This window comes from Cygnus olor, chromosome 2 (genome assembly GCF_009769625.2).
Source record: "Cygnus olor isolate bCygOlo1 chromosome 2, bCygOlo1.pri.v2, whole genome shotgun sequence".
Taxonomy (NCBI): Eukaryota; Metazoa; Chordata; class Aves; order Anseriformes; family Anatidae; genus Cygnus; species Cygnus olor.
The window spans coordinates 40,154,065-40,181,142 of NC_049170.1; the positions used below are offsets into that span (position 1 = coordinate 40,154,065).

The window sequence follows — 27,078 nt, forward strand, 5'->3', positions numbered from 1 at the left end:
CCGCCCGGCCCCTTACCGTGCGGCGGCGGCTGGGGCTTGCCGCCCGGCGGCTTCTCCTTCCTGCCGCCCGCCGTGCTCCGCAGCCGCCAGCCCGCCGCCCCCCTGCCCAGCGCGCCGGCCATGCCGCGGCCGGGGCGGCCCCCGCAGCGCCGGGCCCGGCGGGGACAGCGCGGGGGCGGAGATGGGGCCCGGGACCCGGCGGCGGGGACGGGGACGGCGATGGGGAGGGGGGCGGGCAGGAGGGAGCAGCGCGGTCCCGGCGGTCCCGCCCCCGGCCGGGCCGGCGTCAGGCAGCGCCGCGCCTCCCGCCCCGTTCCTAGGGGCTGGGAGGGGGTTTGGGGGGGTGGCGGGCTCCCGGGGGCAAGGGGCGGGTCGCGCAGCGAGACCCCAACCCCATCCGCGCCGGGAGCCCTCTTCCCACGGAGCTTCGCCGGGAGCCATATGTAAGTTACCTCCTGCCATCCCCAGCGCCGGTGCCGCGCACTCCTGCCTCCATCGCGGTGTCACTCGGCCGGAGGGTGCCGCTTACCGAGAGCCCCTGTGCGGGGAGGCAGCGGCAGCCCCCCTCCGGGCCCTCCGGGGCCCCGGGCCGTGGGCAGTGCCCTCGATCGCTCGGCGGTCCCGCCAAGGGGTGCCTGCCATGCAAGAAGCACCCTATGCTATGAAACGTGCAGTCTGCTTAACACCGGATCTAATACTTAAAAAGTTACAGGCTCGTAGATGAATATTAGCAATTTTCAGAAAAAAAAAAAAAAAAGTTTAAAATGCCGCTGTAGTCCCGAGGATTTGGCTGAGCGGTATGTTGCATAAGTACAAATGTGTAACTTTTGTTTGTAATAGTGGTAACGAATCCACCTGTATGTCAAAGTACAGCAGTCACTGCAGCAGCTCTGGAAAGGTATTCCACAGTTGCTTTTTAATTTTTCACGCTCACATATATCTGTATGCCATCAGCACCTCCACCGAGCATATCATTCTTTCTATCTGAACTCTTTGAAATGCAGAGAAACTGTATGCAGAAGTTGCACTGATTCTTCCATTGAAAGAAAAGGAAAAGAAAGCCTCCTCCCTGTGTCTCATCTCCGTTTCCCTGTATCCCACCTCTGCTTCCCTGACTTCAAGAAGCTTATGGAGAAAAATAAGTAGGGTCCATCGTTATCATAACTTTAAAACTTATTCTTTGGGGACTCGATTGGACCAAGTTACTAATTTAAAAAAAGAAAGAGAGAGAGAGAGAGAGAGAGAGAGAGCTCCTCTTGGGTTTGTAGCTCCAACAGCCAAGATGTAAAGCCATAACCTGTGCGTGATGCAAGAGCAAAGCTTTGTCCTCCACTTTGAACTTATCCGCCCTTCTTCAGTGGTCATCTCCTATCCCAGTCCCTGCTGATCAGGCCTCCCTCCTGTGCCCACACCTCATCTGTCCTGCCTGAGCCCCGAGTCCCAGCAGCCCGCTGCCGCTGCCTGCTGAAGCTGGGGTGGTTTTCATTAGCATTGAGAATGATTCATGCAAACCAGGATTTCTGACCTTGACCTGACACGTACAGATACACCCCGTGGTGATGAATGTAATAGAATAAACAGATATGACTGCATATTCCCTCTTGTAGGGCTGTTCTTGCCCAATTCTATTGCATTGTAACACAAATAATGACTCATTTGCTTACCCTCATAGCACATTTAGAAACCTGCTATTCATCTCTGCTTGAAGGCTCTTGAATAAATACACTCCCCAAATGATTGATTTAAATCAAATATATTTCTATCACTTGATCCTGTTTCTGTTATTATTGATAATGACTATACATGTAGATGTGTGGTGTATCATCTCACTGCTGCTCCACATTAGGATGTTTTTTATAGTGAATACTCTTTTGTTAAATGTACTTTTATAATTACATTTACACAAGGGAGGAGGGGGAGATAAAAACAAAAGAAAATATAGCCAGAGAAGAGCCCACTCTCTGTACACAAAGAATATGAAACTTCTACAGCAATTAGTTGGAATGCAAATTAAGAATAGGGTATAAAAATGTTTTGTAGAGAACAGTATTTTTAAATGATATAAAAATATATAGCATGTAAAACAAAGAATTAGTGCGGAGAAGGAAAAGTCTGCAGTAGTTGTATGCAGAATTAATATTCCAGAACAGGTTTAATAAACAGGAAAAAAGAAAAAAGCTTACCTCTTAAATTTAGAATCATAGAATGATTTGTGTTTAAAGGGACCTTAAAGATCACCCAGTTTTTGTTTTTGTGCAAAGAGGTATTTTTGCAGAAACCTCCAGAGCTGGAAAAAAAAAAAATGTATTCACAACCCCTTCCTGAAAGATTGATTTTTCCATGGTCAACATTTAATAACTTTCCTTTTTGTTTTTGTTTTTACAAAGGAATGAAGACACAAGAGCATTCTTAAATATCATTGTAAAGTGTAATACCTCTGATTTAAAGGACCACCTTGCTTATTCATTGTATGCAACAAAAGGTGTAATGGAGAATATGAGCAGCCTCTGTTGAAAAGAAAAGGTACAGATATCATAAAATGATAATACTGAAATGTTGTATAATACCACTGTGGCTCATAATTTCATTCCCTTAGTGTAGCATCATAAGTTGCAGGCTAATTTTTGTTTATCCTTGTTTATGTTTCCTGCTCATCTAGTGATGAAGATGTACAACCATTTTCTTGTATTAACTTGGGGCTGTTTTTCCACTGGTGAAGGAGCATTTGCATGTCATATCCCTCTGTTAAATATAATATTTGCATAGATGCATTAAACAGACTGGTGATTTGAATACATGTTCTAAATTTTGCTTACACTGAACTGACTTATACAGACCTTCACAGACAGAGCATTACCATAAGCATTTCTGCTTAGGCATCTGTTGTTTTACCTAAGAATAATATGGAAGAGTTTCTGATAGGATTATACTTGTTTCCTTTGCAGAGAGGAATACAGAGTACCTTCTGCATTCACAGTCCACCTGAGGATGACATCTGTGATTTGTAAGCAGTCAAATTCAACTCAGTCCACATTAGCAATCCAGCTCTAATATGGAAGCCCCAAGGCAGTTCTGCCCCTGCTCATCTTCCAGTCCACAACTTGCTGACAACGTGCTTGTAATTTACCATTGACAAGAATTTCTTCTCACTGCCTTTTCGTACTGAAGATATATGTATGTTCTTCTAACCCAGACAAACAGAAAAGCTAGATGGAGTAGAAAAGCAATTCACAAAATGATACCAATTCCTTGCAAAGCACCACTTCATGTTCCACTGGGGAATCCATGCACTTCCAGGAGATGCCTCCAGGTTATAATGCACTGTATGAATACACTAGTGATTTTGTACAAACCAGACAAAAAGCAGAATAACCACAGGCAACATTTTGCTGGGCTAGCCTACGTGCCTGCAGCTGTCCTCCTCTGCTTTGTACCAGTGCTGTGAGAAAGCACCTGGGACCCAGTTTGCTCCTTCACTGCAAAGAACGCACTTGCATTCATGCCATGCTTCGGGTCAGCCTGTGTGCACTACTCTTCTTCTGTCTGGTGCTAGAGGAATCAGAAAAGCAATGGTTCCAGCCACAAGGAAAGATACAGAGCAGGGGTTAGGCTGCCTTGGGGACAGCAGTGTGCACCCCACCACAGCTTCATGATCCTCAATATAATCCTTCTGAATCTTCTTGCATGCACCGAGAGCAGTTGTGCACATGCTAGCAATAAGTCCAGTGGAGGTACAGTGCCTGCACGGTGGGCAGCCATGAACCTCACCAGCTCAAAAGCGTGAGAGCCACTGGTGGCTGAAGCTGTCTGAGGACAACTTCAAGCCCTACCTGAACCAAGTCATATCCTGTGTTTCCTGTGCTCATACCTGTTTCATGGAGCTGGGGATGGGTTTAGAGCACTAGATATGCATCATAAAAGGGAATGTGCAATAGAGTCAGGACTTAGTACTGAGGTCTGACTAAAAAGACAGCCTCTATAATTCTAATTTTCAATAAATCAGAAATAATGACTTACCTTTGTATCTACAAAGTTTAATTTTGCAGGTTACATATTCCCAAAATTCAACGTATCCTTGGTTCCCAGAATCCTCCTTTTAAATGCAATGTCATTTCTCCTACTCCTAGAAACTAGGGAAAAGAGAATGTAACTGGGAAATAATGATGCACTGGAAAGAAACATTTCTGTTCTCAATGCCCTTGCCTATGTTTCTTTCAATACACCTCTGTTCCTTCAGTTATTATGCCCAAGAGCAGAAAATTTGTTTTCCAGAAAGTGGAAGAGAAGAGATGCATTTCCAATGGATAGGACAGAAGATACAATTTATAAATTGTGCCTACTCTTTTCACACCACACAGAGTTTGATACAATGAAAAGCGATTGAGGGTCTGCCCCAAGAATCTGGGGTGCTGGATGGATGCACAGTTAGGCAGAATTGATATTTCAAATATGGAGATTTTGAAAGTCCGCAGGAGACAGCTTTGACCTTAGAGCATTTCAGTTACTATTCTGGAAGCTCATGTTTGAAATGGTCCTATTGCAGGTTGAATGTCCAGCCAAAAGTCCATTTTACTCAAACTTCTACACAAAATCTGACCAGAGGGAGTTACTTGAATCACAATCCTGGCCTTGAGATATTGCTGTGGGTCAGAGGTGGCTGCATGTTTCTGTCTTTTCATCCAATATCGTGAACAACTACAAGATTTGCAATCTCAGGTTCATTTATAACAGTATTGATGTTTAAGACACTTCAATATTTCACTACATAACTTAGAGCAGGCTGGGGGAACTGCAAGTGCAACTGCATCACTAACCTGGTGAGCATTTAGAGAGAGAGAAGCTTGTATTTTCACGTACCACCATTTAGCAGCTCAGAGATAAACTGGGAGTCTTCTGAAAGAAAAAAATGGTATAAGGAGTATTTACTATTCTTTCAGGTCAGGTAAGTTTTGATGACTGAAATACAAAATTAGTGTGAATGAAATTTCTGTTTTCAAAGAAATTTCTGGTTTCAAAGCTCTGAAGTTATTACAGGGGTGCCTCATAGTTCCTGATGAAATGGAAATGTTTCTCAAGAGCTGGATCAGAAGATACAGTCTTTAGGAAGTGCAAGAGAGAGGATCCCAAGAGGGCACACTGCTCTCAGGTATTTACTAGTGCTTCTGCTTTGGATACCTCTGAGGAGTGGGATTTTAGATAAATATAGAGTAAACGCATGCCCAGGAGTTTCTGAGAAAATAATTACAAGGTCAGCTATAAAAATTCAGCTAAATTCAGCTTGTAATTACCCCAGCCACAGGATATAAGGAAAAAATAGCCATGATAAGAAGGTTTAAACAGATCTTCCTTTTGACTTCTCCTTTCAAAAACTAAATAGATGTTCCCTGAGATTTCTGAATGTCTTAGCAAATACATTTAGCAATTTGAGAGAAAATTCCCAGTTCTTCCTTTTTGACCCATATTTTGTGTGATCTGCAAACCTAACTGATTATTTTCTGTGTTGGGTATCAGTCTTTCTCAGTGTTCAAGTTGGTCTCTGTTATAAATATATTTCCCTGTCAATGTGTCAGAGATGCATTTGCTGGGATTTAGAAGAAAAAAAAAAGTAGTAATATAAATCATTAATAACTGATTTATTAAAAAAGTAGTAATATAAATCACTATCAATTTAACATAGTACAAGTGTGTACACAGAACATAGTTCAGACCAAGAATTCAGTTATTACAGTTATAAGCAGAAATGTAAATTTCATATCCTAACTAGAATAACATGCTGCAGAGGGAACTCACCCTGAAAAAAAAAAAAAAAAAAGGTGAGCTTTTTTTCACCTATCACCTTCTTCAGGGTTCAGCAAGTCAGGCACAGCCTTAGTTTCTATTTGCAGCTCTGTAGGAAGCTGCAGAAAACCTATTGCCAGGGGCTGCAAGAGGAGTATAGTGAACGAACCATTACCTCCCCTGGCTGTGCATTTCTCTGCCAACAGCTGCTACATCTGTAGTGTCCCTCTGGCATAAGGTGGGTTGCAGCAGCTTGCTGAAAACCTCACGTAGACTTTATGGTACTAGCGACTGTGAATGGTTTGTTTGTCTTTTACTTCTGTAACCATAATTCAGGGTTTACTTCTCTATTTCACTGGAGTTATGCTTGAAGATGGCACATGGGATTGGGCCCTAACTGTAGCCATTAAAAGCACATCAGACACAGGCAATGCAACATCCTTACTGAGAAGCAGGGTAATGTAGGTAAACTCAAACAGTTACAGAGGTCTAATCACCCATTAAATCCACCACGACTACATTACATAGCTCTTCCCTGGCTTTTAGTCAAAAACTATTGCTCTAAGTGTTTTTGGTAAAGAGAACACACTAGTGAAGCCACATGGAGTAAGACAGATTTGTAATTTTTAATTATATGTCTCAAAATTACATAATTTGGCCTTACGTATGTGATCTTCCAGACTTGGTCAAAACAAGCATTTCCACAATACTGCAGGAATAGGGAAAAAGAAAAGAGCGGTTGTGTCCTGTGAGGGAAATAGGAATAGAAGACAAGCAGCAGCTTCCCTTTTGCCCAATGTACAGCTGAGCTATATAACACACTGCTCCCAGAAGCCTATGTGCTGTATTGCTGACCATAGGGAAGCAGCATGCCTCTCCAGGGTTGCTTCAGACTGTCACAACTAGACTCTGCCTTTCCTATAGACTAGAGATAAAAATACAGTTTAATGTTTGACACCTCTTGAGTTCCCAATACATTTTTTCAAGCTGATCTTTAGTACTCACAGGTCTAGGGAATATGGAAATGCATGCAGTGTATGAGACACACACCCTGGAACCACAACTTCTAAAACCTGACAAAACGCAAACAGAGTTGTTAATAATGATGCACAACTTTCTATTTTTTTCTCCCCTAGCTACAGTAAAACTAAAAAGTAATATACACATATGGCTGCTCCAAATCTACCTCTAATATTTCTATTTCCACCTCTTATTTTTCAACATGAATATATTGGATTTTTCAGGATTTCATAACCTTACACCTCTCAGAAGCATTCTCTGTATGGGTAAAAGTTATATATATATATCATGTGTAACTCATTTATTTTTAAAAAGTTGGTATTTCTTCTCCCTTTCAATCATTCTTTGGCTCATGCTAATATAAAACAAGCATTGATTCCCATCAATAATCAGGGAATTAAAACTTGTAAGACAGTTGTTCTTGTTGTGGTGCTATCCTACAGGATACCTGTGACATTAGTCTGATTTAGTGACAAAAAAGATAATGCTAGTTTACTCCAGACTTCAAAATACAGCAGATGAATAAAAAGCTAGGTAATGATTTTGGTAGAAAAATACCCAATCCAAAGATGTAAAGCACACACAGTAGATTTTATTTCTGAATACAAAGGCTATACATCTGTTTTCTGAACTCAAATTCAATACATTTTTAGGCACAGCTGCACAATAAAAGGGAAATAAATATTGATATTCAAGTCTACATACCTAGAGTCCCTCTTCACTTCTCAAAGCACTCTGTACGGCGCTGCTGTAAGAGACAGAAACAAAAGACTTGAATATTAAAAACTGCAGCAGTTCGATAGAACAATGCAACAACCTTGTCAGACTCAGGTGTATCTGGCACTATAGTCAAGCCTTCCACTCATACTTAACCAGCACTATTAAGTATTTACTCACACAAAAGGAAGCATTTTATAAAAATTATCTTCTTATTTTGCTCTACAATTACCTCATTTGCAATGGAAAATAGTATAGAAGATGTGTGAGCCTCTGCAGCTGATAAAGTCAATGGACTTCAACAGGTTTTGGACTTCTGGGATCCAGAATTTTCACAATCATACATATTGTATTCTATTAGATATACAGTACTGAGGTTAGGTCAACATTAGATGAAAGTCTCAAAAATACTGGTCTGATTCTGTAAACTTTACGTCTTAAATGTTGATACTGATTATAGTAAATGTTCCTGTGTGAACTGCAGGATTGAGAATATGCAGGTGCTGATTAATGCATAGCTAGAAATATTATTTGTTCTGATAAGGTGGAAGCTCACCAAACTGATCTACAAACACTAGAATTAAATTTAATGATGACTACCATTGTTTCAGACAATAGAACTTTCCTACCATTTATACTATAATTATATTTTCTAAATCACACCTGGTTGAAATTTTAGGTACTATAAAAAGCATCGTAAGAACATGCTAAACCCAAAGCACGTGAAATATTAGGTATTTTTCTGATGCTTTGTAGTGGGTTATTACTTTCTATACACAAACATCAAAGGAAGACAGAGAAACTTAGTTTGGATCAAAGCTCACCTTACCTTATTTGATTTCCACTCCTGTGTCTGTCAGCAAGAAACTTTCCTCAGTAAAGACAAAGGATGAAATCTAATACATTGCATGTATCTATCAGCACAATCACCTAAAACTAGGAAATAAAACATCTAAATTATAAATATTTCATTCCTGGAAGAGAATCAGTAATGTGATATTATGTGTCTATGGGAAGACCAGTCTCAGAGGTGGATTCAAAGGGAACTCTACAGAGAATTAGAAAACTGGAAGTCCACAAAGCTATGTAGAGACTAACAAAAGTAAAATACAGAAATACTGCAAGGAGCAGAAGTAAAAATTTGCAGAGGTCTTTTTAAAGAAGTGATGCTGTCTCTTGTTCCTTCTATGACATAATTATGTCAATTATGTATCGTATAATACTTATGATCCACAATCAGCTGAAACACTGAAAACACACTCCTTCCTCAGAAGAGTCTATAGGGGCAATGGCTAGTGGCCACTCCTGAAAGAAATGTAGATTTAATTCTGAAACAGCAGAAAAGGGATTTGAATTAGAATTTGTCACTTTCTAAACAAGTACTCCAACCACTAGGCAATCATCTAAAAGGGAGATTTACCTTCTCAGCCATATTTTAATTTGAAATTAAACTTAAAATGGTGACCCAAGCTACATTTGTGAGGCAGCCACTTCTTTACAGCTCATTAGGCATCCTCCTAAGAGTTCCTGCTAAATTGTTTTGTAATAGGGGTTTTTAAGCAGAGATACTAACTGGATTTGGATCTGGACTGAGTTTAAGTATGAGCCAGGTGCCAAGCTGGGTGCCTGCACTCTAAGTCCCTTATTTTGCCTAGCTTCCAGTGAAAACTCAGGAAGAACTTCAGGATTTTCAGTTCAGCCCTGTAAATACTTATTCTTGCAAGCAAGGGATTTGTGGGAATAGTCCCTTAAGTTTTCATGTTCCAAGTTTAACATGCCAGAGAAAATTAATAGACCATTCTGTGGTTTTGAAGTCATGCTGAATACAGACTTAGTGCCAGCAGTTTTTAAATAATTTCTTTCACTATTAGACATAACAGTGCAGTGGAAGTTTGAAATAAAACTCGCTTCCTTTATTAAATATTATCCTCCTACCATTCTGACCTACAACCTATAAAGAAAGCTCTAGAGTATATGCTTAAGCATGCATGTAGTCCCATTAACTTCAGTGCACATAAGAAAACCAAATGAGGGTTTATGTTTCTTTAAGCTGTTATTTTAAGACAGTTCAGAAACACTGAACAATTAAATGTTTCTTTAGGGAGACACATTGAAGATATTGTGTTAAATCACTTTTTTTTTTCAGCAGAAGAGGTTTCTATTTGCTTTATGAAAAATTCTGTATCTTCACATATACTGGAATTTTTCAAATGACATGGATTTATAGGAAACTGCTGAAGGTCTGATGAAGTTGAAATTTAAAAAAAAAAAACGTATCTATGTGTTGACATATAAACAACTTTGCATTCCATTTTTGGCAACTAAAATCCTCTTTGTTATTTGGGAGAACTTGAACTGAGAGGATGGATAAAAATATTTGTGGTCCTAAAATTGCCATAGATTCATCCTGAAATTAGGTAACTCTTATATAAAGTGTGGATGGTGTCAGGTTTTAGAAGATTTTTTTTTTAACATTAATGTTAAATGAATGTTTATTCATTTATTTTTATTATTTTGTATTTGGTATTATATTTATTATTTATTCATTAAAAATGAAGATTTATTTCATTTGGTCAAATGAAATAAAATTTTGTTTTCCCAAAAAACAAGCTGATAATTTGTACTGCATATGTTATATTTAATTACAAAATAATCCTTGCTGTGTTACAGAGCTAGCTTTAGATAAAACTCAGCTTCTTATTATCTACTTTAGAACCCTCTCCAATCAAAACATTTTCTGTGTCCAAGTGGCTATACTAGGTGTATATATATTGCAACTAGACATATAATGAATCATTAGTTCAAGAAAAGCCAAGTGTCTTCAGACTATTGATAATGAAAGCGTAGTTGTTTAGCAGTAGGAAAAATACTTCAGGGATCTTTAAACAAAACAAAAAATAATAATAATAAATAGGATTTTTTTGAAATATTTCTCCCTTCAGCAGCTCACTTGAGCTTGGAAATCTTAGGCTCTTCCTGCCAGTTTTGCCTCAGTGACTCATTCTAACTAACCTTTTTACATTTTGGTGTTTGTGTTGTTTGTACGTTCCATGATACTGAGCCATTTTGTGATCACATCTTGTATTTTTGTTAATAAAATAGGACGTATAAAGTCATTCAGTCACATAGAATTACTTAGTGCCTCTTCGGTCTTATCCAAAAACCTAAAAAGGAATGTTAAAAACAACAACAAAAAAAAAAGCGTGGATCAAGAAAGCAATTAAACTGTGTTAATTGACATGATTCTGGACTCAAAGTGTTCACTTGGCTCCCAGTCCTACATTTAATTATTTGTTTGCACAATCCATCTGTGTGTAAGTAAGTGCTCTAGAAAAATAATAATAATAAAAAAAGAAGACAAAGTACAAACATAGCTTTTAATAGATCCATTAACAAATAGATAAGTTGACATTTATCTTTGATATGTCAACTACAGATGAATCTTATTAGTACATTAACACATTTCCCTATAAATTTCCTTTGGGCACATAAGGCATTTTTTACTGCATTTGTTGTCTTAGACCCAACCTGTCATTAACTGCACACTTTCCAGCCAGGGAAATAGCAATGCCCACAGCTTCCTCTCGGATAAAGAAAGTTTCCCTTCATCCTCTTGTGTCCATTGACATGTCCTAATGTCATTGCAGAAATTAATATCCTTTGACACATGACTGGGAAGGAAGAAAAACCATTCTTAGTCAAATACATGATTGCTTCATTTTTTCAGCTGTGTGGTACAAATACACTCTGCTACTGCATTCTGCCATGTCCATGCACAGTCAAAACCTATATAATGATGGTGTCCTTGTGGCTTATACATTTGCATAGAACATGCACAAGACACCCAGGAGCGCACATTTAAACGTTAGCTGGCAAGGTAGGGTTGCTTCTGATGCTTTACTGTATAGTCATAGCAGCTCATGACCGTGGACTTTTACTAGCACTTTCAGTTCCCAAAGCCTATCTTTACTTTGCCTGCCATGTCACTTGGGATTTCTGCAGTAGCATTACCAGGTAGCTGGTGAAAGTATCCAGATAAAATCCATAATTTATAAATTCCGCCCTACTGTTCCTCATTTTCAGAAATCCTGTACCCTTTTGTTCCACTGAAGAGTACATTCATTGCAAAGTGGAACTGAGGCTAATTTCACACAGCTAATCACCCAGGTGACTTTTGTGCAAGATCCCAGGACAGGTCTTTTCCATCTCAGGCATTCAAGAAGCCTTCAGTAAGTTGTGACATTGCCATCCAAACTCCTTGGTGAATACCATATGAAAAATATTTGTGTAGCTGAGCAATGCGTATGGTCACCTCCAACTGAACAGCAACTCAGCTCTTTTGTAACATTCCTAAGATGGGTAACCAATTTTGGCCTAAATAAGGCAATATGTTAATTTTTCTGTTGAAAAGGCAGTTCTGGTTAGCCTTGACTCAGCTAACTTTGCTATTATGTTTAAGCCAAGGGATATTTTTCAGCAAAGAAAAGCCTGCTCTTCAGCAGAGACAAAGAATCTTTCTGTGAATCAATTTAGAGCAATCTTACTGATATAAAGTGTTTATAGGCTTATGTAAGGCCCCTTTGTCATGAATGTGCTTTTAAATATACTATACTGCACAATGAAGTCAGTACCAGTACTCTTCTGCAAAGAATAATTTTGCTGTAGAATACGAAAGGTATATACTGGAGATGGCTTCTTTCAACAGAAAATGAGATTTTACGTGGTTTTGATAGTTTCCTACTTTTTACAAATATCCTGTGTAGGCAGACAAGCTACAGCTAAACCGAGCTGGCTTCACACAAAGTAGCAACAGTAAGGAACACAAGAACTAGTCTAGCATCACACAAAATGGATTAAGGCTGGGAGCATACAGCAGGGCTGTGCAAATGTTTTTTTGGCCAATAAGTATGCTGGTGAAATGGTTTTGGGGCCAGTAAGTACGCTGGTGAAATGCTGCACTATACATCTTTACCCATTCAAATCCACATTGACTCAAGAAGATCTGCACCAAGGTCCACTGCTCAGAGCTAACATATCCTAACAGAACACATAGACAATTTGACCTGCTCTCCCACTGCTTGTAACATACAAGCAAAAGTGGTCCTACGCAAGCAGTACAAAACATAGGACTAGAGCAAAATTAGATGAAAAGGCAGAGAAAAATGGAAATTACACCTGCTAATGGAGAACAATCTACAAGCACTGATTGATTAATCAAAATAAATAAACAGCTTAATCAAACTAAATACATTTGATAAGCAATTTTTTAAAAGTTTAATGTGAAAATCCATATCTAGCCTATCTTTCAAAGTGGGTCCTTCAACTTAGACATTTGCTGTTCAACGACTTCTTTTTTTTTTCAATAATTGTCATTTTAGAATAACACGTTATTCTTTTAACATACAATGCCAGAGTACACTACTTAAGTACTTGATAATTTATACTATATATCTTCAAATAGCATGGCAATGATAATTAGTACACTGAAAGTAATGCAGAAATACTAAAATACTAACCACTTCTATAAAGAATGCTCAATTTACAATTACACAAATGAATATACATAAAATTTACATTATATCATTATATAAAAATAATCTGTTGAATGTCATGGAATCTGTATGTCCACATATACACACATATATGCACAGAAGAATAGCAATTAGAAATGCTAGCAATTTCCGTACATACCAACCTTTACGTACTTTTCCACTGATGCATTCTAAAAATAAATTTAATAATAATATGTAAGGATCTCAAAGAGAAATTCTCCTTCCGCTTTTGAAAAGAAGTGTGATGCATACCCTTTAAGCTATATTTTAATTTGAAAAAAAAAGTTCAATTAAACCCAAGTTTTCACTTCACAACAAAACTGATATGCTCAGATAAATTGTGTGTCTGTTAAAAGATGGTCACTAGCTTCTAGCATTTTTATTTCAATATTTTAGACAGCAAACAAGATATTCAATTTTATTAACAAAAACTTTGGCTACAGATTAGTAATCTGCATTAGTTTAAAATTTTCAAAGAAAATTTAAAAAGCAGCATCAAGTAAATATTCTTTGGATTTTATTTTTTTTTAACTTACCAAATCTTACTTTTGCTCTGATGTAGTAAAAATGGGCCAGGTTTATTTCTACTTTTGTTTCTCTGAGACTAAAGCAAATTACGTCACAGCCAAACTGAGCTCAGACTGATCGAATCTGTAATACAACATAACATCTATGCACACCTTAATGTACACACTGCAAACTGATTGTTCTACTTCTGTGTCAGGTTATGGATTTGGCCCTGCTATAGTCATAAAAGAAAAAAAAAATAAGGTATAAAATAGCAAATCTGCTGCAGGACTGAGTTTGGAACACATGACCTAATTTAAAGCAGAAATCTCATTGATTTCAGCCTCATGGCCCAAAGGCAAAAGGTCCAGCATTGTTGCCAGTGAAGTCAGTGGCAAAACTCCTACTGGGTGCAATGTGATTTGGTTGTTTTTTATATCAGACTTGCATCAGAAAAACATTGAGTGATGTCCCTATCAGTGTCAATAGCATTTTTGCAACTCATCAAACAAGGACGAAGATTTTATTTCTTAAGTCTGCCAAACTAAAGCTAAGTAGTTACTATCTCTCTTTCCTACTGGTCTGATATTGCTGGTACTGATCGTAACTGACATATTTTAGAATTTTTTTTTACTCTTAAAAATTTTGTTATCTACGAGCATTATTGCAACTCATTTTTACTTAGATCTCAAGTGTTTATTTCTCTCTCTAAATGTCTTCTTGTCTCTTCAAGCACAACTTCTCTTCTCAGTCCCAGGCTCCAAGCAGTATGATTTTGGAGGCACACAGGAAACACAGGTAAAAACTGAAGAACTTTAAGAAACTGAATGACTTCAGGAAAAATTCTCTGTATTTCATTTTTCAATTAACCAAATTATGATAATGTTTAAATATCTCAAAATGTTATGAAAATTCACCAATGCTTTTGATTAGTAAGGAAGTAATAGTTAGCTACTGTTAAAAGCAATATTCATATTTTTTAGCTTCTCTGGAAGTACTTTTTTTCCACGGATACCAGTAGGCTATTTCCTTAATACCTTGTTCATATATCCATCAACGGCAGAGCAAGACCAAAACTGTTTCTAAGGATATAGGTGGTAGAGAAGAACAAAAATGCAGCTGTAATATTGAGGCCAATCTCTGCTTCCACAAAAACCTATCATAATTCCACTATTAAAATCCCTGTTATCACAAAACCAACTTGACATAGACTAACATCTAGAAGTACATTCTGCAATAAGACAAAAAACCAAGACATTATATAGATAAGGGAGGATGATCAGCGCTTAATGTGTGATGATTCATTATTAGTTTTGTAGCATGTTCATAATCTCCCTTTTTTAAGAATCTGGAGAAATCTGGAGGGTTTGTTTGTTTGTTTGTTTGTTTGTTTTGTTTTAAGAAATCACTTAAAGATTTTGTGTTCCCTTAACTTCTCTTATGCTGTTGAAATGACAGATATGCTGTAAATTCTTCTCCATTCATTAACATATGTCCTTTGATGAATGAGTTAGGTTTGTCTGCTTACAACATTTTAACACATTACTCCATTTAATACAGAATTATTTTAAAGAACAAAATGCCAGTAATAGCCATTTCCTTACAGCTTCCTTGTTTCACAATGACACTTATATAGGAAGAACAGGAATTACAAAATTGTAGAACATTTTCTGAAATATTACAATTTGACTAGAAATACATGGTTGGTTATGTGAAGACAAAAGCAAAGTCAGAAAGGTGCCATGATACCCTCTCAGTTTTGAGTACTATGGTGAGATTATAGTTTCCACACTTTTAAAATAGATTTTTATTGTAGTTCCGATTTAACAATTTTCAAATAATGTGAAACCAGTATTTATTTAGGCAAGGATGCTCATGCCCCCATGTCACCACCTCTGATGTCTATTTGAAGCAACAAGAGCACAAGGCAGAATAGAATCTGTGTAGGAGATAAAGGAAATGCAATAAAAGAATAAGAACAAAAGATTGTTTTGAAAAATGTAGACTCCATCAATATTAAAATCATAGTGGTTTCACATATGAGAAAAGAGAAAGCAGAAGGATCCCACAGAAGATGAGCCTTTCTAGATGGAGGGAAAGCAAGTGTCAGCACAGTAAACCCAGCCGTCAGCCTGGCACTCCAAGCTCTCTCTTCTCTTCTCACCAAGCCTTAGATAAGCAACTCCTGTGCAGTGTATTTCTACAAGTATAATGGAAGCATTGCTGTTTTTACTATCTGAGGTAATCTATAAATCATGTTTCCCTAGCATACTAAGTAGGCAGGAGTAAAAGCTTTGCCCACTTGTAGATTAACTCTTGCATTACGCATTATGATTTAATGGAACAGACATTTTACGGCCTAAAGATAGTATTTTTATGGGGAATAGTGCATGTACTAGAGGTTTATATTTCTTTATTCAGAAGACTAAAATACTTGTGGGTGAATTATGTCTTTAGAAAGCTGTTGATGCAGGAAAATCATCAAATATCAGGTAAGATATTCACACCTTAGTAAACATCAGTGTTGTATCAGTGTATCAGTGTTTTAATACTTCTGGAAAGCAATAAAGCTGGAGATAGAGTGAAGTCATTCTGAATATAAGTAGACTAGACAAAATCAATTTTAATCCAGATCCTAGCCCAGTGTCACTCAATGGCCTAATGTCAATGTCACCTACAAAATTTGAACACTATGCCCAATCCTGAGTGCAAACAGACAATTGAATTCACCTCTAATCTAAGTGCTGAAATCACTGGAAGTGTGCCTGCTATTTTTATTATTATTATTATTATTTAGCTACTGTGCATTAAAGTATTCATTATCAGCTGCATAAAATATACCATTTAAGAACATATGGCTTGGCAAAACATCATCCTTCCCTTTAGTGTTTCTGGAGTTTGAGTTAAACAGTCTTTTAAAACTGTTGAAGAAAGAAAATAGCTGAAGACTAAAATCACAAGAACAGTTAGAGATATGAAAGCATTCTTACAAGGGATGTGTTTTTAAAGGCAGTCAGAGTACTATTAAAAAGAGTGGTAACAGAAGCAGCAGCAAGTCAAGCATACGCATACCAGTTAATGCCTGCCTGAGTAGCTCACAGCCATCCATGCACAGAGTTACTGAATGTTTTGCTTTGATGGCTATTTTTCAGTTTTTGTGGCAAAGCTGCCCCTGCATAGGCACATCTCCATTCCCTACTTCATCCTTTTGGATGAAAAAATATGCTTTCATGTGAGTTGTTAGGTATTGGGAAGAAATTTGTAAACAAACTAATTTTAAAACGACAGTAATGAACCTGAATCCCAACTTCTGTTAAAGCAGTTATTTGATAATCTTGAACTAAGATTCAGAGGGACAGAAGAAAGGACACAGTCACTAGAAGGATATAATTTAGTGCTTAAAAAGGAACTAAGAAGCAGATCACAGCTATAATTCAGGCTAATGTTTCATTTCATTTTAAAAGGGAGTCATTAGAAAATGCTTTGAAGCATAAGAATGTCTGCCCATTGGGCTTCCTGACTGGTCTAGGAAGGGAAGATCTCAAACAGTTTAACAGAAAGTTATGTAAAGATCCAGACTTCAAGATAAAAGTAGAAAATGTACTATACAGAAAATTATGATCTTTCTGGTGCCCTTGGGTTTTGCCCTGCAAGTGCTTACTCACTTAAAAAAATACTAATGTCTCCAAACTCCACTTACTTTCTAATTAGAGTATTATTACTTACATGAGTAAGCATTTGCAGGATAAGTGCTTTTGCAAGCAGTCTGAGAGAGGCCAGTAAGTGAATGAGCACTGGAATGGAATGATCCATTTAGCTACCCAGGAAGCCTGGGTATTATCTGAGTCGTGCCCTGCAGGCAGTAAATTACCTTTCTGTGAGTAAACAGGACTTGTAATCAGCTAAGGACCCAACATGAGAACTGCATTTGCTTGCGCAATTAGTGTAAAACAAAATAAATAAATAGCAAGCCGTAGGTGTCTGACAGCACTCTGGGGACCAGAAGGTCTAAGGTAGCTAAATGTAAGTAAAGATGTTGATTAAACTGAAGTTTGGTGTGGGGGCTGCAGAGAAACCCCATATAAAGGGCAAGGTGTGCTGTATCAAATGCCACCTCAGGAGATGAAAGGCCATAGCCTCTTCACCTTCCAGTAAATCCACATCTACCTCCAAGAGTCCTGTGTCTTTATTATGCTCTACACTAATTTGCATGAAGAGCAGAAAAAGAAAATGTTCTCCAGGACTGATCAGAAAGCTACTCAAAATGCAACAATTTCGTACCAGAAAAATATACATGCCCTGAGAAAATGAAGGGTAGCAGAAAAGCTAAAAGCCTATAAGCTTCCAGTGATGTTAAACTTACTAGATGACCAGTGTGGCTGTATATCCGAACAAGAGATTTTTGCATCAATTGAGTTGCCTACACATAAGCATCTAACACCACTTGAGACATCTTCTGATATCATAGACATCTGAACAGTAATGGCAAAGATAAGTGAAAACTAATGATAGCCCACGCTCCTCAGACAAGCAGCTGGAAGACAGGGGATACTGCAAGGATGTCAATTGACAGCAGATATCTATATTTAGGGACTGAATTCAGACATCTATAACCTGAATTTATTTCATAGCAGATGCCTGACATACTAACCCCTCTATCACAGATAGGTGTTGCTGATCAAGCCCTGTGACTTGGAAAGGTCAAGTATGAGGCTACCCACCCAGCCTTGTTAACAAATACACAGACAGGCACCGGTTACAAAAGAGGCAGACTCTATAGAAGTGGAAGAAACCATTCATTTTCCTGTACTCTAGGACAAGCATGGTGACAGTTTGGTAGTCAGGTTGTGGATGTTAATTCTTTTCTCAAAAGACACACACAAAAGCTGTTGTGTCAGGTCCAGCTGATTGTACTGCATTTAAGCAAATGCAAATCAGCATCTGCTCAGGACTTTGGATGGAAATACAAAGCATATTTATCCCACATATCTGTCAACCCAACATCATGAAGTCTGTGATTTCATAACTCGAAATCACAGAACCACAAAATGGTTGAGGTTGGAAGGGAGTCCTGGAAGTCATCTGGTCCAACCCCCTTGCTCAAGCAGGGCCACCTAAAGCAGTTTGCCCACGACCATATCCAGATGTCTTTGTCTTACTTTCACAGACTCACAGTTACAGAGTTGTTGAGGTTAGGAAGGGACCTCTGGAGATCATCCAGTCCAATGCCCCTGCTCAACCAGGGCCACCTAGAGCATGTTACACAGGATCTCGTCCATGCAGGTTTTTAATGTCTCCAGAGAAGGAGACTATACAGCCTCTCTGGGCAGCCTGTTCCAGCACTGTCCCCCTCAACAGGGAAGTTTTTCCAGTGATAATCATTATGTATGTGCACATTTTGGCTCTCTTCCATATTACTTCCCATATCTTTACCCTGCTTAGAGAATGCTTGTTTATGCAAGAGCAAATTACTTTGCATTATACTGTCATCTTACAACAAAGTAGTTCCATCCTCAACCTTAGCACATTAGCTTTATCATTTATCATCTGTTTGTGGCAAAACTCCCCATAACATGAGTTGTGCCTTAGATGGACCCTGTCACACAATGCAAACATACTAAAAAGAATTTATCTCAAATTAACTTTTAATTTCCTGTTAAAGCCAAGAAAGAATAATAGTCACATTAAGTTTTTTAAGAGGGAGTTACTGAACTGATTATGATTCTTCTAATAAATACGCAAGAAAATTTTCAAAGTACACTGCACTGTCTGCCCAGTTTTAGATATGAAATGAGGAGTTTCAGAAGCCAGATGCAGAAACAGTGCCACTTTGAAGATTTTTTTTCTATATTGGATACACAAGTGACTTGTGAGTTCAAGCAGGAGGTAAGATACACAAAGTCTCATTTCTCCTTCAGAATATAGTTTTCCAGACTTTTTCTAGTTCCTCATGTTACATTCTCTCCTTATCTCATATACCTGAAGATAACAGTTACTTCAGTGTTGTTTGATTCATTTAGGGATGTTTAAATTCAGATAATAGACGCCTTTGCAATTTTCTAGATCTATTCTTGATGAAGTAGCATGAGTCATGTAAGTGGAAAGTCCTTTACTTGATCCCTTAGGAGTTTATCTCAGTATTCTCCTGCTATGCAAAGCTCAGACATTGATTTTACAGCTGAAAAAGGAACATTATTTTCTCTCTGTGGAAAATATATGAAATTTCAAACACCTGACTAGCTTTTATTGAGACCGATTCTTAGTGAGGAAGCTATTGACAAGATCAATCAATATTCATCCTGTGGCTTAGTAAGCATTTCCTACAAGTAACAGGTTGACTGGCAGAGCTTCAGCAAATTTCCGTCTCCCACTCACTACCTGTGATATGTAAAAAGGCTCTCTTTGGCAGTAGCAAGGTTTTGAGGAGAACTCCATGCACCACATCTAACACGAGAGCTGGAGCTGTCATGCTGTACAGAGCTAAGGACGTGCATCCTGCCTTTCTTTGCCCTACAAACCATGCTTCTAACCCCCAAACCTGAAATGATGCAGGGGAAGAGTTCAAGGCCCACCAGCTGACACCAGTGCTTTGTTCAACCCACATAGCTTCTGTTTGAGCAGCACGTACAGAAAAGATGCAAGTTCCAGTTTGTTTGCTGGGTAAAGCCTGATGTCACTGAGTTTCAGAGAAGTCAGGGGTGAGATGGGTATACTGTGAGTTAGTATATAGTTCTTAAAAAGTTAAACTTGCTAAAATGAGATTAGCAGAAGTAAGAGCAAGGAGAGATCCATCTGTATTTCTGAGTATAAAAACCCTAGCTGGGCTCAACCAAAGCCTTTCCTTTTCTCAGTCTGTGCTGGAAACAAGATCTCAAAAGCAATGTCTCTCATCAGAATTTCTTAAGTCATTGTTATTCTGCTCACATAGTTACAAGTAAATAGCCTCACTTGTTCAAAAAGTATGACTGCTCATCCATTCTGTTATGCAGAGTATCTTTATGAGCAGCTAGCAGACTGTCTTTTTTAATAAAATGTGAAACAAGATACTGGGAAGCATTTTTGAACAAAATTCATGTGATTAACATGCAAAATCCTCCATGAGCTCAGAGAAGTCAATGGATTCAAGTTAGAACTGGATTTGTCCCAGTGCGTTCTATCGTTTGCACTGATAATTAACATATTTGCAAGGCTGGCTCCAATTCCCCAGCTGACATCAATTATGTCAATAGATTCCTGAGGATTAATTCTCTACAATAAATTGGAAAATTAAAATTTAGTTGTCACTATATAAAGGTGCTCACCAAATGTTTTCCAGGATGTATGGTTCTTCAATGTTGTATAACTAGCCTACTTTGTTAATATATGTCACTGGAGTTAGCTTGCTGCTCGACTAATACAGACATAAAAGAACCAAATCTTTATAAATACAGGAGATGCTACAGCTTCAGCAAAGAAAACTGATCTATTAAGAAGGCTTTTTTCAGATGACTTTCAACAGGCCTTGGGGGCTGCTAAGTCTGGCAAAAATGAACATGTCAGGTTTCATTGAAAATCACTGCCTTGCTAAAATGGGATTTTGAAAGATGAGCCACTTGCTTTATTAATAACAAGATCAGAAGATTTTTTTTTATTTGCTTTATAGATGCAAAAATGTGTTCCACATATCATTTTAAAATGTGAACAAAGGTTTAAAAACAACTGGAGCTATATATTTTTTTTAAAGGATCGTCCCCCTCCCTGTCATCATAAGCCTCATAAATATAAGACTTTTACAGCAAAGATTTCCCGTTCCTTCTGTTTTGGCTCCAGGGAAAATCTACAGAAAAAAAAAAATAAAACTAAATCTACAAGATGAGGGAATCAAAACCATTAAATGTGAGCTGCATTACTGAAGAGAATGTTGAAAGACTAAACACAAATCTCACTGGGGGTAAGACGACAGGTACATTAACTTTTCCACTGTCCATTTTAAAACACAGAACATGCACAGCACAGAGTAGAGATGGGTGGTGGAGGTCCACAGGCTAAAAGGTCACTGTTTTAGACTACATGACACCTGGCAACCTGCATTCCAGTCCTAAAGCCCACTGAAGACCACTGAGTCAGTGGCAGGGTACAGTTTATCACCTGGAGGTCTGCATTATTTCAATACAGCACATGTTATTTCTTGTCATTTTAGAGATTTCAGACCAGTGAACAAACACTGAGGTTCTTCAACATCACTGGAATGAAACATTGTTTATACAGCAAACCTTTTACCCACCATTCAAGTACCAAAGCAGTTGTTTACAACTGTCTAGCAAGAGTGACAGCTTCAGACCAAGAAGAAGAGGAATATATATTACATTCACTGGAAATGCAGAGGGAAATTCACCATCAGTTGTTACTGAGGTAATACCAAACTGATGCAGGTCAGGAATCTTGAAGTGCACATTCCTGTTCCAACAGTTAGTAGGCTTTTTCTAAAACCTGTTGAAAACATAATGGGAATCTATGTGAATGTGACTATTAGCTGTGGCACACTTGGAGAACAGAGCGGAATTGTTTGGGGAAAAAGCACATTGGGTAACCTCTCTTCCCCTGGTGCCATTTGGATCAATAAATTCTTGTGATTGCGTGTACATCACAGCAGTTTTCTTCACACATTCAGGAAATTAAAAAAAATATATATCTTTTACCTCTACTTAAAATGTATAAAATCCAGCAAATTAGTATTTCTAGCTACTACCTTCTTAGAATTATAATTCTAAGAAGTACAGAAATGTTCTATCTACTTTCCTTAATCCCTTTTTAGTTTTCAATTTCTAAACCATCAGAAAGATTAATTACTTTATAAAAAATTTCTTTGTAATTCAGCCATCATTTCTACCAAGACATGTCACCCTTTATGAATGCATATATACTTACGTGCTCACACACAGTTATGCATATATATATAATCACTTAACTGAAGTTAGTACTGAACACAAAGATCTCACTGACCGTAAAAGAGAAGACTGCAACCCAAGAGAACAATATGGGAAAAAGCAATGCAATACAAGATTTTCCATATTAGTCTGCTTTACCAACAGAGAAATAAGCTGTGCTCCAAGAGTGACATTCATCTGCCCTTCATATTACAAATATTAGATAAGAGCATTTTTATTCTGTTTGTCCAAAACAGTCATTTCAACCTCTGAATTACATACACTACTGTGAATAAGACACCAGGCAGTCATTACCCAGAGCACTGTGTTTTATAAAAAGTGCTGTTTTTTGATGGTGAGTGAGGCACCATCCAAATTGATCAAACTGCACTCAACTAAATTGTCAGAGTTTAGCAGAAGATAAATAATCTCATCATCCTCAGAACACACTCCAGCAATGCATTACAATAGTTTGGGTTTTCACTTCAGTCAGTACCGACTGCCAGCAGTGGCACTAATTAATTGAAGTGTGGCAGCATTTTCACTGATACCAGCTTCAACCCCATAGAAAATGCATGGATGTAGAATTGCTTTTAAATTTGATGTGTGGTTTGAGGGGGTAGGGTGCTGTTTATTGTTTGGAGGTTGCCAATTTCAACAAAATTTTGCCAACAAAACATTTTGCCAATAAAATTCCTTTACAAAGACAGAAGGATTCCTATGGAGCCCACTCAGAGCCGAGGCAAATTTCAAACACCTTCTCTTTGCCCTCGTTGTCCCTGTCCAGTTCCTTAGCAGCAGGTCAGAGTGCCTTGGATTTGGGGAAACTCAGGGTCTCCAGCTGGCTGCTTTCCAGGTGGCATGTCCTGCAGCCAAAGCAGCTGCCTCTTTTGTGGAAAAAAGAAAAATTTTAATGAAACTGAACCTCATAAAAATGCTTTTTGGAGAGAGTTGTGTTTCTGCTTACTGGTATCACAAGATACTGTAAAATTAAACCCATCCAGCCTTTTAATTACTGTTAAGTCTATGTTAGTTCAGGAGGTAAAATAAGCTGGGTGATGACTCAGCATGAGTAAGCAACAGATGAGACTGAAACTGGAATGAAAGTCTTTTTCTTTCTAATTCCCACTTTGTACAACTGTACTGAGACCTGACAACAAGCATCTTGGCAACACAGCCCACTCAAACCATTGATGATCTTTGCCTCTGGCTTCTCTCATCATTCCTGTCTTTACTGGATTTCTTCCTTTGACAAAAACACCTGCACCTATTCTGGATTGTTTCTGCCTCCCCAGCTTTGAGCCCTGGTTTCTGATGCTCTCTCACATTTCCCAGTTGATTCTTCATTCCAACTGCTTCCTTGGGCTGCTCCGTGCTTGACTATAATTTCCTGATGCATCGTTGCCCTGCCCAGTTTTTTTTCCCTATATATAGCAATATGAAGGTTGTTATGCCCACTGCCAGCTATTAATATATCTCATCAAACCTCACATTACCATCTTATCTAACATAGCAACTGACACTCTAAGCATCAGGTGGTATAGCTGTTTAACTCACAGACCACTAATGTCACTAGTATGATTTGGCAACCCCAGTTTAGGAACTTACGGTGTGAACAAAGTTCATCAACAATCAAAAGAAAAAGTGACACCTTCCTTTAACCATCTTTAGTTAACTGATCAAGTTAGAGGATGCTCCTGGAACTGCCTTCCCATAGCTCTTCATTCCTTTAATGATGCCAGTACTTCATGGGGATTGACGCTACTCACCTGAAAAAACAATCTGTAAAAGGAGAATATACGAGGGGAACAAATATGTTTTTAGCTCCTGCATTGAACAGGTTTCTGAAACACAGGAAAACAAACAATGAAATACACAAAACAAGACATAAGATCATCTTTTCTTTGGCTGGCACAGCCTTGTTAATCCCACTTGGACGGCTAATGACTCCCAAGGCTGACTCTGCTTGCTAATTTCTCTCTTTTTTCTATTTTCTATGTTACATTAATGTTACACTTCTTTACAATTTTGGAGGGAAGATGTAAAAAAGGATTTTCTATTGTAAACATCCATTTCATGATGTTCCCTTGACACTAATGGACATTTCACGTAGACTTCAAAGGTCACTGATATTGTCGTTATTTATCACTTGATCTACCACAAGTAGTAAAAGAGTAGGGAAAAAAAAAAAAAAAAAGACATTTTGCAGAGATAATAGTTTTTTGTCACTTTATAACTTCTGTCATGGCTGTATAATGTACCACATACTGAGCTGAAAGTTCGGACAGAAGCTTACTATACCCATTATCATATGATTGAATAGAACTTAAATGGGTACAGGAAAAAGGTATTTTGAAGAGTCACAGACTATAATAAGAAAAAAAAAGATATTTTGAAGACTCACAGACTATAATGAGAAAAAAAAAAAGTGTAACCAAACATCACAAATTAAACATTGAATTTACATGAAGTAAGACTGCAATCTTATTTTTGGATTTGAAATGTCTACCATCTTCAAATCAAGCACTGATATGCTTGATGTGCATGTGTCTACATTTTAACTGATGACACATTCCACTGAATTCTCTTTTACTTATCTTTCTTTAATTACTCCCATGAGAAAATCTGCCCTTAGCTGTTTGGAACATGCTATAACCAAGACTGATGATTAAAACATGATGATCTTGAAGGCCTTTTCCAACACAGATGATTCTATGACACAATGAGTATGGATTTCAGAAAGCCTTTGATAAAAGTCTGATTTAACAAGTCCCTCTTGTCCAACAGGTGTTGCACTACAGAGGACACAGATTACAGTACCAATCAAAATATTGCCAGACTGACACTATTCACAAGTAAATCTACCTCTGAAAAAATCACCAGCAATAGCTAGGAGGAGAGCCTACTGATTTAACTGATTCCTTGTAAATGGCTTCATGTTTTGATGCTTTGACCCTTTTCCCCTTCATTTCTCTATAGTGATCTTTTTTAAGTTGATCTGAAAGAACATTTATTACCTCTTGTCACCTAAAAAGTAATTAACAATAAGCTATCTTATTTCTTTCTTAACAGCAATCCACTTTGTTCAGCTTCTTGGGAAAAATCAGAAGAAATGAGTCATCAGTAACAATCTAATCAAAGTAGACAGTGGTATAGAGAACAAGGACCAATAAATACAGGATTCATTGGGAATTCAATTATTGAAGATCTGACCAATTTTGCAGTAAGCCAACACAGAGTAATAGTATGAACATAATAAAAATTAAACAAAAGGAAAGATGGGAGAACTTCAAATAAAGTGGTAACACTGAAAAGGAAAGGAATAGGTATTCTAGCACTAATTATTTGAATTAAGTTTTTTTGTTGTTTTTACCCTCAGGACAGATCCTTCTTCCTATTACATTCAAAGACTCTTAAACAAATTTGTCTCATCTTTTACTATTTAAATGAACTTTACGCTGTTAATTAAAGTGATGGGTGTGGGGGGTAGGTGTGTTATGTGACAACCTACAGGCAAAAAGAACAGTATACACAGTAATTACAGCATCTGGTTACTTCAGAAAATATCAAGACAATGCAGGCAATCTGTTTCCAAGATGTTAATTAATTTCCGCATAAGAAAAATTACTCAGTATAGATTTAAAGACACACAATGTGTCACAGAGAGGAATAGCTAGACACATCACACATCATCCAGCTGTTGAAAATAGTTAACTCTAAATTGGACACTGCAATCTCTTTTGGAGACTAGTACAGTAAGCTGTGTCACATGCATTAAGATAGAAACTTGAAGTGGAAAATCAAAATGGTTTTTCTTTTTTCTTTTTTTTTTTTTAAATAAATTTGGGGAAAAGATATGAACAGTTTTATCTCATACTCATGTGAAAAAAGATCTCAGCTCCTGCACTCAGAATGCCCCATTGTATTAGTAGAGAAAAGTTGCCATTGCGGCACTTCAAATGCTCATCTAATTCAGACATCATGGTAAAGCTAAGGCCAATGCAGTATCAAAGATCAGCACACAACAATCAAGCCCTTTTGTCGGAGCAGAGGAACTACAACAATCACTGACATGTATCCCAGTTAAACGATCCAAAAATGATAATGAAAGCTGATGTGATGGGATTGCCTCATACAAGTGTATTGTTTTGTGCAAGTCCCATCCCCTGAATAAACATGTTCAAGGAGGCCTACAAATGAAGAATTTCAATCAACTAGCGTTGCAGCAACAAAGAGACCATTAAAAACATGCACTAAGAGAATAAAGGAATAAATGAAGGCAGACACCAGGGAGGTTCTTTTTATAAGAAAAAAAAAAAAAAGAAAAGAAAAAAAAAGGGAAGCTTATCTGAAAAATCACATTCTTCTGTATTCCTCCCCATCATAAAAATCTCTCATCCATCTGAGCATTTCTTGTGTAATGATTATTTTGCTTTTCTGCTTAGACATATCCAGAAGTCTGACATGAATCCTCATGACCACCTTTAACCACTTCCTCATGAACTCTGGAATTAGCAGCAGGAAGGTTTGGTCATTCATTCAGTCACCCACTTGCATTAATGCTACTACCGACAGCGATTCCTCAGCAATATTTATCT

The 27,078-nt window shown here is 37.9% G+C and overlaps 1 protein-coding gene and 3 long non-coding RNA genes across 5 annotated transcripts in view; 1 reads left to right on the plus strand and 3 right to left on the minus strand.

Annotated features, from left to right (window-relative positions):
• Positions 1–125, minus strand: part of ZNF385D (zinc finger protein 385D) — a 438,227-nt gene extending 438,102 nt beyond the window's left edge. Inside the window, exon 1 of the mRNA XM_040547926.1 lies at positions 17–125. Coding sequence (XP_040403860.1) covers positions 17–122 — 106 coding nt within the window. The 5' untranslated portion in view covers positions 123–125. The remainder of the gene's footprint in view (positions 1–16) is intronic.
• A 248-nt stretch (positions 126–373) lies between these two features.
• On the plus strand, positions 374–4,126 carry LOC121065235. The gene is made up of 3 exons (XR_005816950.1): positions 374–443; positions 2,388–2,523; positions 2,946–4,126. It is a non-coding gene; the product is annotated as an uncharacterized LOC121065235 (long non-coding RNA).
• Positions 2,288–8,573, minus strand: LOC121065234. The gene is made up of 6 exons (XR_005816949.1): positions 8,345–8,573; positions 7,504–7,546; positions 6,784–6,851; positions 4,815–4,893; positions 4,018–4,130; positions 2,288–2,507 (listed from the first exon to the last, which is right to left on the minus strand). It is a non-coding gene; the product is annotated as an uncharacterized LOC121065234 (long non-coding RNA).
• A 2,323-nt stretch (positions 8,574–10,896) lies between these two features.
• The window catches only part of LOC121065236, a 37,017-nt gene continuing 20,835 nt past the window's right edge, over positions 10,897–27,078 (minus strand). For both annotated transcript variants that reach the window (XR_005816951.1, XR_005816952.1), the window contains one exon: positions 10,897–11,186. This is a non-coding gene — a long non-coding RNA (uncharacterized LOC121065236). The remainder of the gene's footprint in view (positions 11,187–27,078) is intronic.